Source organism: Chenopodium album, chromosome 14, assembly GCF_948465745.1.
Source record: "Chenopodium album chromosome 14, dcCheAlbu1.1, whole genome shotgun sequence".
Taxonomy (NCBI): Eukaryota; Viridiplantae; Streptophyta; class Magnoliopsida; order Caryophyllales; family Amaranthaceae; genus Chenopodium; species Chenopodium album.
The window spans coordinates 390,073-402,700 of NC_137847.1; the positions used below are offsets into that span (position 1 = coordinate 390,073).

The window sequence follows — 12,628 nt, forward strand, 5'->3', positions numbered from 1 at the left end:
ATTGCCAATTCAATAAGTATAATTAATAAAATTCTTGGGTTAATAGAAACGAAAGTAAAGATGCTGTTGTTAAGAGAAGAGTAAAGTTGGTAATTTAGATTAATAAAATCCATAATCTTTGTCAGACTCCTGATACTGTGGCCCCCTACATATAGTACTTGCTATCTTGGAAGGATGAGCCTCCCTTTGACTTTGACCGTTACAGACTAACACTTTGTTTGTACTCCGTTTGATGAGGTGGAATTGTTGACCACTTATACTTCCTCGATTGTTTTCCAATTGATTAGGATTAAATTACTCTTTGTGTTTTAATAAGTGTTATACTTTGATTAACTCATACTTTAAAAAATACTCCTTCTGTATTTTTAGGAAACTTAATTGACTAGAATAAAATAAGAGGTAAATGGGATAGTTGGATTATTTTAAAAATTGTTAAAAAAAATTGTGAGATTAATAGTTTATTTATAAGTAATGAATGTGAGAGGAAAGAAATAATAAAAAAATAGTAGTGAGTTTGGATAAAGACTATGAAAAAAGAAATGTATAATACTCCGTATTAAAATGTACGAAGTAGTTTTTTGCCAAAAAAGGAAGTGTAACACTTATTAAAACACAATCGCATTTGGTATAAGTGTAACACTTATTAAAACACAATCGCATTTGGTATAAGTGTAACACTTATTAAAACACGGAGGGAGTATATATTGTTAAATTTCATGAAATTCCTCGAGTTGGAGTGTTTTCTAATTCATATATATAGTGTTACAAATGTGAGTTGATTTCTCATGAGATAATTACTCTTGGTCCTCTATATTTAATTACTTTCATTTTTTTGGATACAAAGTTTTAGAAAGAATTATTACAAAATATTATTTTATAATGGGAGCGAGGTTGGTTGCAAAATAAGTAAAATAAAAATAAAAAAATAAAAAATAAAAAAGAAAAAAAGGAAAAATTGACAAAAATAATACAAACTTTGAGCAATCTGTCAAAAACAAGTCAATCTTTTAATTATTTTTGAATAATACAAACTTTGAGGGGCATCCGCTTTAAACAAGTTAAAATCGATTAGTTACCTCATGAACAGATTATATAGAACACATGACATTATATTATTTTTTTAAAATTATTAAATAACTTTATAACTTAAATAAAAAAATTAACCAGCCAAATAAGTTGTTGGTAAAATAACTTATTTAAAGCGGATATCCTTCAAAGTTTATATTATTCAGAAATAATTAAAAAATTGATTTGTTTTTAGTGGACCGCTCAAAGTTTGTATTATTTTTGACAATTTTTCCAAAAAAAAATTGGAAAAAGCAAAAAAAAGTGAGTATAAGTGAGGAGGCAAAGAGAATATAAAAACCTAAAGTTTTTTTTAAAAAGGGATTGGAAATAAATTTGGTATCGGAATTTAGCAAAATAAAAAGGGGATTGCAATTCAAAATTTTAAATAGGAATAATAAATTTAAAAACACAAAAATGAATTAAATTAGCATTTTGAAGAGATAGTCAAAAAAAAAAAAAAGAAGGATTTTTTAGTCTATATACCAGCTAAATTTATTGTTTTTTTTTAGTAAATTGTAGTATATGACTAGCTTTTTTTTACTAAATTGTCGTCAAAATTTTGTTTTTTTTGGTCAATTGGCTGAAATACAAGTGGTGATTGGTGAATACAAGTATAATTTCTCAGGCTTGAGGGAAGTCCCTCACACATACTATAAGCTCGGCAAGGAGTGTTAAGACTGTTAGAGAACATAGCATCGTGAGATGGATGAGTAAAAATTGTGATACCAATTTCCCATACACTCTGGTAGTATTTGAGCTAAACCCACCTATGCCATAACATTTGCATCCTTACAGACAATATTAGTCCAATTAGTGAGAAAAGCCAGGATATGGAGAGGGGAGGTTTCATTATTTTGAGCACCATTTCGGTTTTTTCAAAAATCAAATCACCGGGGAACATTTCATTTGATTTCTTCCACAAGATCAATAGAAGCCATAGACTTGAATAGAGTTTCGAAAGTCAGTCCCGAGAGCATGGAGGGGGACTTGAATAGACTAATCCTATATATGATCCACGGAATTCAAGTGATATGCAAGGGACTCCGTTAGAAGAAAAACAAAAATTCAACATATACAATGCAATTTACATAAAAAGTTGCACTCAATTGCCAATTTAGCTCGACTTACAGGGTAAATTCTCCAGAAGGAATAACAGTTAAAAAGTGATCAAAACGTCTATCACCATTCCATCCATAGGGACCTGATTCAATTCATAAGACCAGCAGAAGGAAGTTGAGTACTTTTCCTATAATTCAAGTATGCCTTAAATACTAAAACAAAACAAAAGAATTCTCAGGACAACAAGCTGAAGAAGTTACCTCTGAGTTTCGCAAGTCTACCACTCGTTAAACCACGGCATCCTCTATTAAACCAACACGAGAAGAAAATTCAGTCTTGAAAAAAAAAAAAAAAAAAACATAAAACAGGACATAAAAATTTAAGCATGAAATATTTTCCCAAAGTAAAAAAACACTTAACATCACATAATTTGGTCATAAATTCCTAATTTAATAACATATTAAGTAATGTATATAATGCTTAATAATGAAGTAATGAACCCCAGAAGAAGAAGATAAAAAATACATACGGGAAAGTATGATACAAGTATAAGTCCTCACTGCATATGCGAATCTCACCCTTTTGCAACAGCTTACAAATATCAGCAACAGCAACTACAACAGGCACCTTAAAAAGAGGTACGCATACAGAAAATCTCAGTTAGCCATATATATGTTTCAATCATATTAGCTAATTAATGGCAGTAAAATACATTTTTCTGCATTGAGCTATAGTATAAGCTCAAAGCATCACCAGCCTTGTCAAATACATCAAGTATTTGTTGCGCATCCCAAAGCATGTTTATATACTCATGTTCCTCAACGCCACCGTAACATTCAGAATGTAAATATGAATTGATCTCACAAGCTTTTTTTTTTCCTATTTTTTTGAAACAAATTGATCTCAAAAGTTAAGTATTGGCGTATTGTCCCCTCAAAAAAAAAAAAAAAAAAAGTATTGGCGTATTGTCAATCCTACAAAAAGAAAAGTAAAAAACAAGTCTCATATTAGACGTCAAGTTTATTTATTAGGCTATTTACAGAATGTGCAGCAATGAACAGAATACCTGTGGTAAACGGAGCCATGACCTGCTCGCGGGCAACTAGAAGCAGAGCCGCAAATTGTTTCAATCCTCTATGCTTGACAAAGCCCCACGCAACCTCATTGATTGAATCGGTGTGTTGAGCAAGCAACCGTGCACAGTCCAATATAGGTTTCTATATCAAATTTGGTAGACAGGTAAAATAAGACATATGATTGCAATAATGCAATTCTATTGATAAGGGACTGGCATAGTAATATAACAAGTTTGATGAGGGATTGGCCTAGGCTCCAAGGGTACAAATGGTCCAGGTAACTACAACCATGATCAGGAGAGAATGAGTCAAATCTTGAAATAATAAATACGAGTACTTCCTCTGTAAATACAAATCAAGGGGTGGACGTGGACCTCAAACGAAGTAGGATAAAATGGATTGGAAGGGCATGTATTAAACCAATAGTGCAATTGACATTAACGAGAGGAGTAGCGTTACATAGGTTGAGCATTAGGGCAATGATTTCAGGATCAGGGAAGCTATAGGCAACATAGGCAAGAGCAGAAACACCGGTCTCAGGTAATTGAGTGTCGAGTGCAGGGCCATTCAGCAACACAAGCAGACACTTTTTGGCACCATATTCATTATTCAGCACACTTATCCACTAATGATTTCGTTATCTCCACAAAACGACCCGCGCTGTCACTCACAAGGACCCCTTCCAGTTTTTCACTAAACTTTTTTCCCATCCGATCCTGTTCAGATTTTTAAAATTAATTACTACTCCGTATCAGAAAAGAACTGTTATTCATCAATTTCAATTTCAACTACTTGAACACTAGGCATCTCGTGCCTGGCTGTCCTGACATTCCGAGTAACCCCCTTGAACTTGTACTTGATGGTTTGAGTTACCATTACTCTGAAATGCATTTGCAACCTCTTCACTCTTGGCCTGCATGCAGGCGACTCTATCTTCAAACTGATTATATTACTTTGCCAGTGGGATGTGGTAGCTTATTAACCGTTCTCTTCTTTATTTTGGGATGCTCATGGAAAAACAGATGTTACTCCAAGACCGAACAACTCACATTTCTCTTACCCATATCCTACTGGTATTCTAACTTCATGCGTGCACTCGACTTGGAAAACTTCCTTCTGTAAGTTTTTTTGGCATGTTTAATGAATTTTTAATTTATGCAAGCTATGTGGTCTTGAATGACTAACATTAGTTGTCTAACCATCCTTTTGACGAGAGAAGAAAAACAAGGATGTGTAGGCCTTGGAAATACTCCTTAATTGTCGATGTTTGATGGAAAGCTTGGGTACATGCGACTCATGGGTAGATTAAAGAAGAAATGGAGCATCAAAGGGGAACTCTCCTCACCGATATTGGCTGCAAATACTTTATTGCTCGATTCATCATCAACTTTACAAACTATCAAATTTTATTACTCTCAGTGGAGTATTATTATGACCTTGATATGTCTTGTATCTTGAATAAAATGGCTCGAGGATAGCCAAAGTCTCACAAGTGGACAAGACTACGGCTTGATAAGGTAAACGAGCGACAGTTTTCCATAACACCCTACATACATGTGTTGATCAACTAGTCATGCAGCAATAAGGGCGTGAACAATTGAATTATAACTACACTAAGATTGATAATAAAGAATGGACGAAATATATTACTCCGTACTGTATAAGGTTGATAACACGTACATTACTTACCGTTTCTATCATTGATGCACGTTCAATAAGTTAAAACATACACTAATACAGTTTTCATACTATTTTGGACATTCATTCTCCTCAAACACTGAGGATTATTAAACTCAAAATCAAAACATATTTCCTTGCAAACATTAAAAAAAAAGAATCTTTTATCCGAATGTATGCATATATCATGCACTTAGAGATCGATAAAATTAATTAACATTAGGTGTTCGTCCTTGACTACTCTCTGAAGAAGTCATGAAATGAGTAAACCACATGGAAGATGCCTTACGATAACGCCTATGCCTATCAAGATAGTCGACATAGTTTAGGCCATAGCGAGTTTGATATCCTCCGGCATCAATTTCCATATTATCTGCCAATGACCATACAAAGTATCCCTTCACATTTGTAGCCTCTGACTTCCCATCCTTATTTCTTATATCCCTGCATTCACGACAATCCAATTATGTGTTTTCTGTAATGTACGTAGGAAAACTGAAATTAAAGAAGCGAGGACAATATATATATGAGTGCATACGCTAAAGCTTCACGAAGATTGAAAAGATAGTTGCAAATATCTTTGATTCGATACCCATCAAGCAGTGCATCTTTGATTTCTTCTAGTGATTTAGCTTTGGATTCGTCGTTGTCTATTACATTTTTTGCTAAATCCTTAATGGAGTCTGTGATTGCGGGCATTGCAGGAACACCTGAATTACATACACAACTTATTAATTAGATCACGAATATATATGGCAATAACGTATCAATGTATCATTGATAACATACAAAAGATAATCGATTACTAAGTTAATTGATGTAAAATGTTCGTAAATGTATCTATCTAATATGGTGTATATTAGTCTTAAGATTTTAAAGTTGCGATTAGTACTTATGATAAGGAAAATTAATAAATTATGTATAGAACTCTAAGCTTAAAAATGGACAAAAGATGTAAATCAAGTTTTTAAATAATACCGATAACAAACACAATTTGACATGAGAAATTATCCTAAATTTACACATGAAAAATACCTAAATTTACACATGAAAAATAGGACTTCTGTAACGAATTATTAGTTGATTGACTTTTATGCCAAATCATATGTTATGTCCGTAAATGAGACTTATTATCATTTATCAATTTAATACACGAAGAGTATTCTTTTTTTCATATTCTTACATAATACAAAGTAGTAATTAATAACTCACCATTTTCAGTAACATATACTTCAGGGTTGTTGTATTTGTTCTTAACGTAAAGTAACAAGTCTCTCAATCCTGTAGGAACCACATAGATATCGGAACTTTGTGGAGCTGGACTTCCAATATAATCTCCTTCCTTATTTTGCACTGGAGAATAATGAGTGAAATGATGGCAAAATATTAAATATAAGTTGATGATATTGGAAAATATATATTAAAAATACTTTTTTCGATAATAATATAGGAAAAAGATTTTTGTTAGCAATACGTTGCAATAATATATATACCGTAAAATGGTTAGCAATAAGCAAATAAAAGTACTTATTAGTTAATTAATTATGATTTATGACTCCTTGCTTCGCATTAACTAGGTGTTTTCATCATGAGGGGAGGAGGGTTTCATAATTTCTTAACCCGTACCTTCAATAATAATTTTATTTTTTTTAATAAAAAACTTTGTATGAAGATTAAAATAGAAAGAATCTCACCTCTTTGCTCTATGAACTCAATACGACATTGTCTGTATGAAAATTAAAATAGCTTAGAAATAATCTCACCTCCTTGCTCTATGAACTCCATACGACATTGTCCATAAGTGGTGTCAATAGTTGATATGTGAGAAGGTGTGACATATCTTGAAGTATAGTAATTGAGACCTATGAAATCATATGAGCCTTGCACCATTGCCTTTTGCTTAGGGGTAAACTTGGGAAGCCCCCCGATTACAAGTTCTTGCATTATTTCGGGGTATTCACCATTAACTAGTGGATCCATGTACCTACAAATTAGAAACAAATAAAAATATAGTAAAATTCACACGTTGCAATAAAAAAGAATGGAAATCGAGGTTACATGATATATGAAGCAGTACGATTTGTATTTTCCACTTACCAACCCAACATCATGTCCAAGGATGCCTTTTGAGTCTTTATATGGAGTCCGTTTTTCTTATCATAAGGTTCAAACCATAGCGATGATAATGAAATACCAATCTTTCCACCTTGAGCTTCCTAAAAAGAATAAGGACAAAAGATTGATATGAAGTATTTTATAGTTAACATAGGTTACATTTATTATTTGTTGTGATGTAAAGATGTGATTAATTAAAAAATGTGATTGATCACCTGATAATTCTCTCGGTAATGTTGGACAGCAGTAGCATGAGATAGGATGATGTTGTGGGTAGCAACAAATGGACTTGGATCAATTTCATTGTCTGCTGGCAACCCTGTTTTGTATCCGAATGAACCAAAATTATAGGGTTCATTTATAGTTATCCAATTTTTAACTCGATCACCAAAGTTCTGGAAGCATACATCCGCGTAATATTTGAAGTCCTCTCTACATTATTCAACCAAAAAACGATATCAATCATATACCCTCAACGATGCATATGAAGCTACAACTCAAACCTCACATACAACACTCCTTACTTCAATTCGCAGTATATAGTATATACCCTCAAGTACGTTTCTACCTTCATTGATTTATGTTGTTAAAAAAAACAAAGTACTAGCGGTTATTGAGCTATAAATGCATATTGTGATGTGATATTATGAGAATAATATTTATTAATAGGTTGACTAAGGTCAACAAAAATAATAAGTCAAATACTTGTCAAATTTTATACTTGTACATATGCCAAATATTTTTAAACAAGGAAATGTATGTATATCAACAAGACAATGTAAGTTGCAAGACAATGTATATCAACAAGACATAATGTAGCAAGATGGGATGCTAGGGGTGTGTCGAATTTGTTTCTCTTGGTCCTTTTCCTCAAAGTTTGCTAACTTTGGCGGAAATTGATTTAATCTAATGAAATACGCAGGTTTGACCTCCAAAAAAAAAAAATAAAGAAAACGAAAGGGAGAGGGAAAAAAAAACTTACATGATATCTTGACTCAAAAAGCCGCTATACTTGTTTTGTACACTCTGGGGAAGGTCGAAGTGGAACATCGTCACAAAAGGGGTGATTCCTTGTAGATAACGCAAGTAGATCGAGAAATTTTGATAAGGTATTACTCAAATTATTCATTCAAATTAAATTGAAGTTAGTTTAATAGATTATGATTACCATGAAGCAAGAATGAATCAGTAAATTACCGTTTTCAATAAGTTCATCGATCAAGTTATTGTAAAATTCAATGCCTTGTTGATTCACGTAACTATTGTCGACACCAGCATCTGCGTGTACACATGAAAGAGAAACAAATTATACTTCATATTCATTCTCTTTTTTTTTTTTTTTTTTCCAAATGTTTTCAAGAAATAGCTAGATTTATTTTAACAAATACTTTGTACTTGTATAATATAGGAGTAATAGGAGTACTTCATAGTAAATATATGTTTCTTTAAAAAAAAAAAGAAAAAGTACTCCATAATAGCTATCATAAATTAATTTAGCATGCAAAAATATGTATATTGTGATGACTTACAAGGCAAAATTCTGGACCATGAAATGGAAAACCTATAAGCAGTCATGCCCATGTCCTTCAACAGTTGCACGTCGTCCTGTTAAATACAAGGAGCATGTTTGTTGTAGCACCACTAATAATACTAGCTAACGACTAATAAAGTGGTATTATTGATACTAATAAATTAAAGGAAGATACATCAAATTACCATGTTGTAGACTTGTAGCACCACTAATATATACTTGTACTACGGAGTAGCTAATTTAACAACCAATTATCCAATCTTGAAGTAGTAATTTTTAAGTTTTTATTTAAGAAGTTATAAACATTTTTTCATTTTTTTTTTTTTTTTTTTTTTTTTGACAGTAGTTAATTTAGATCAATCATATCAGACGAGATCAAATAGTAAATTAGTGTACCTTATAGAGGCTGTATGAATCAATAGCCATTTGATTCCCGCCACTTGAAATCATGGAATCCCAGGTGCTTGGTGCTCTCCCACCTTCTTTTCCATTTCCTTCCGTCTGTAATTTTCACAATTTGTTAACATACATGCATTTTTATAACTTTTTATTAATTTATTAAAATTAATACTCTGTAAATTTATTATCATATGTGCTTATAATTAGATAAGCAAAAATAAGGTAAATTAAACAAGTCCTAAGTATTATATATACTGAACGTAATATATAGTAACAACTTATAGAGAAACCTGAAAGGCAGATGAAGAGGCTCCAAAAATGAAACCAGGAGGAAAATCAGATCTTTTAACATGAGTTGGTATAGAGATGGTGGCAGGCTCCAGGCCAGGAGCCAACACCACCGACATAGTGCTATCGTCCACCGATGGTGGTTGTGGCACCATTTCTGGCACTTGTTGTGGTGGCGTCGCCACCAAATTATCAGTAGATGTAGATGGTGTGGTTAACATGGAGGTTGATGATACCCTCATGTTCTTAAGAGCATTATGGCAAAAAGAGGGCTTCTTTCTTAGGAAGATTGAGCTCTTTGTGAGCTCTCGAAAATCATGGGTGTGCATAGAGAGTTGTTTACTCTCTAGATGCACTGCCATTCCACAAGAAAGTGCCATTATTGCTAATATAATTAATTATTAAGCAAATATTGTATACAACTCTAACTAGATAAGAATTAGAGGATTATTATTTTTGATGGTACAAAACTTTTCCTTGTTGTAACTCTTATTTATAGTAGTGTTGTAAGGAACTAAGGGCATCTACATACATAAATGGTCAGTCATTATAAAATTCGATTCTATCTCATTCTATATTTCCAATGCTATTAATGACTCAGATCGTACTGCAATAATACCATTAAATAAGTTATGCACCATAATATGGTGGATCATGATCGAGCGTGAAGTTCACTTCCTTCACTTTGATTTAGAACTGATCATGCCTCGTGATACTCGTGCATGGATCGAATAGATATGATTAGATTGTTAACGAATAAAATGGGAATCTTTGATTCATCAAATTATATTGTTGATTGTGCAACAAGACTAACTAAATTAACTTTATTGATTGAGTCAATCCAGAGGAAAGGCAAATGTTACACAAAGTAAAATATCGTTACAAAGTGATTGAAAATGAATTTACCAAGAAAAGTTTTACAGCAAAATTTAAATGATATCAGTGGAGGGCGGTATATATTAACATGACATCCCTAAAGTCCACTTGGGTAGTTTAAATTGTTCACTTAGCCATAAAATTAGCCATTTACATCTTATGTCCCCCTTCATAGACTCAAGGCAGGGACTTTATATGACTGATTAGTGGTTCAATGTGATTCAATTTTAAACAACATTATATGAACCTAAATTGCATCCTCTAAAATCTCGTGAGTTTTTCATACGAGTTTTGAAGCCTTCAAAATTAGTCTGATTTCGTGTGTATAGCCTTCAAATTTAACTTTTGAACAATAATTTTGGATCTAGCAAGTTAGTGCATCGAGGTGCTTCTTGGGGCTCCTAAATGACCTTGGAAGGCCTACTTGAATGGGTGCTCAAAACCATCTCTTCCATGCCTTGATCCAACCTTCATCACCATGTCTTAAGATGCCGTTTTATTGGTAATGTTACCTATAGAGCCTCATGCCCAATCGTGAAAGCCAATCCTTTTACCGAAGTTATGAGTCCATTTTGCCAACTTCCCTTGCCTACATTGTTCCATTTAAGCCTAACAATTTAGCAAAATCCAATCCAAGAAAGCAGAATTTCTTTTGTTATATCTACTTTGAGTTGCAATTGACTCATCCAGTGTAAATCGATCGACGTCGTTAAGTTGACTAAGTATTCAAAATACACTACTCGTTTGCATATATTTGGCCTAGCTAGAATCAGCTTTGGCCTATGATGACTCCAATGAAAGACTCTAACCCACAATCAACTAATTCTTCCCCAGCTGAATTAGTCAATTCAAATTAAGATTTAATAAACAATAACATATTAACTAATATTAACATTAGCCAAAATCAGAACAATTCATCAACAAATCAATCCCATTCTGCTGATAACACTATTCACCACACCACTATGACAAGTATTTTTTGGTACATCCACTACCTTCTCGTGACCAAAGATAAGAAAGCCCTAGTTATGACTATGTTACTCCTAAATAGTAAATCCTATTATGTATGTAATATTATATTGGACAAGACGAGCCCCTAAGGCAGATCAGAGTAGTATTCGAACCTGAAACCTATCAAATAAGACTATAAGCAGGTATTTGGGGCACAAATGATAAGACAACACCTTCACAATGTTTGTACACATAATAATAAATAATTAATGTGACATTATAAATCTATAATTAACTTCACAAGTATGAATTACGCACGAAATTGAACCGCAATCAAATGTCAATTCGACATAACAAAATAAGTTGTTACATCAAAAGCATATGAAATTATATGAAGGGGGAGAAGAAATGGTGAGATTGATCGAAATGACAATACACATGAAATTACAAAACTAGCACAATTTAATAAAAAAAGTAAACAACTAATAATTATACTCGTTTGACAGGGTCGAAGTTGGAGACGGCAACAACGGCCCCAACAATAGCAGTGAGCACAACTCCACCAGCAGCAATACTCAACAAGAAATTCTTCAAAGAAGGCGATAACTCCGCAGCTTCGGCTACATCCGGAACCATCATTGATGCCGTAAGAGCCGCCGCTGTAAGCCCAGTAACAGCCTTCTCCTTCAATGAAGCCTGGACTTTAAGGCCCATTGATCTGGGCTTCTGGCCCATCAATGCAGCCCTTTGTGGCTTAATGGGTAATGGGCTGAAGAAGTTAGTCTTGGTTGTTGTTGTGATTGGTGTTGCCATTGAAACTGCTGATAGTGAAGCCATTTTATTTTTTTCTTTTTTTCTTGATTAGCTTAGCTTAGTTTGTGAAGGAGTGAATTCTCAGCTAATAAGAAAGAAAGAAATGCAGAGTTTGTAAGGCAGGAAGAGAAAAGGAGATTGGGTGAATCTAATTGAGTTGAATGAGTGGTTGCCATATCATTTGTCTTAGCTCCACGTGGCATTATTTCTACCTATTATTATTTTTTGATAAGGTTAGATAAGATTTTCCATCCTATTTTCTAAATTTCCAATGCCAAACATCACAAACCATGCATGCTACTTTAATTTGGGGATACTTTGCTTATTAGTACTTGTATTAATTTATTATAGAGGTAACTTACTCTTATAATGAAGAGTATTATGGAAACACCACAAAAATACAACATTTTGGACCTTGTAACACAGCTCTATGCTCAATGATAATCCTTAGTTTATTGATTTTGAATGTGCATGGCCATCATTTTCCAAATTTAATTGTTAGTGTCATAATTTGATAATATATTGTTAGAAATAATGTCACAAATTAATATTTTGAAAATACATTAGGCTAATTATGTAACATTTTCATAGAAGAAACATTTTACTGTGTATGATATAATAAAATATGTGGTTTGTTTATATACATAACTAATGCAAAAGGTTGAAATTGGTATCATATATATTCTAAATTTTTGTAACTTTCGTAATATGAATAATATAAAAGCCAAAGTATATAACAATTATTATTATTAATAATCTATTAGTTAATATTATG

General features: G+C 32.8%; 2 protein-coding genes across 2 annotated transcripts; both read right to left on the reverse strand.

The window, feature by feature from the left end:
* Positions 1–3,095: 3,095 nt before the first annotated feature.
* LOC145579662 (beta-glucosidase 12-like) lies at positions 3,096–9,652 on the reverse strand. Its single transcript, XM_081636898.1, has 16 exons — positions 9,216–9,652; positions 8,923–9,027; positions 8,525–8,600; positions 8,193–8,273; positions 7,978–8,065; positions 7,211–7,427; positions 6,978–7,096; positions 6,644–6,864; positions 6,093–6,233; positions 5,419–5,590; positions 5,099–5,324; positions 4,893–4,897; positions 4,617–4,749; positions 3,646–3,789; positions 3,216–3,344; positions 3,096–3,101 (listed from the first exon to the last, which is right to left on the reverse strand). The coding sequence occupies exons 1-16, from the start codon at positions 9,591–9,593 to the stop codon at positions 3,096–3,098; spliced, it is 2,241 nt and encodes a 746-aa protein (XP_081493024.1). The 5' UTR covers positions 9,594–9,652.
* A 1,710-nt stretch (positions 9,653–11,362) lies between these two features.
* LOC145579745 (uncharacterized) lies at positions 11,363–11,966 on the reverse strand. Its single transcript, XM_081636985.1, has one exon. It carries the CDS (start codon positions 11,875–11,877, stop codon positions 11,530–11,532), a length of 348 nt encoding a protein of 115 aa, XP_081493111.1. The 5' UTR covers positions 11,878–11,966; the 3' UTR covers positions 11,363–11,529.
* Between the last annotated feature and the right edge of the window lie 662 nt (positions 11,967–12,628).

Bases quoted from the DNA above. Each gene is read 5' to 3' on its own strand.
- LOC145579745 (XM_081636985.1), bottom strand. From the start codon at position 11,877: ATGGCTTCACTATCAGCAGTTTCAATGGCAACACCAATCACAACAACA.
- LOC145579662 (XM_081636898.1), bottom strand. From the start codon at position 9,593: ATGGCACTTTCTTGTGGAATGGCAGTGCATCTAGAGAGTAAACAACTC. The intron at 8,274-8,524 runs GTAAGTCATCAC...GTGTACACGCAG, and splicing joins ATGGTCCAGAATTTTGCCTT to ATGCTGGTGTCGACAATAGT. The intron at 7,097-7,210 runs GTGATCAATCAC...TATTCTTTTTAG, and splicing joins ATTACCGAGAGAATTATCAG to GAAGCTCAAGGTGGAAAGAT.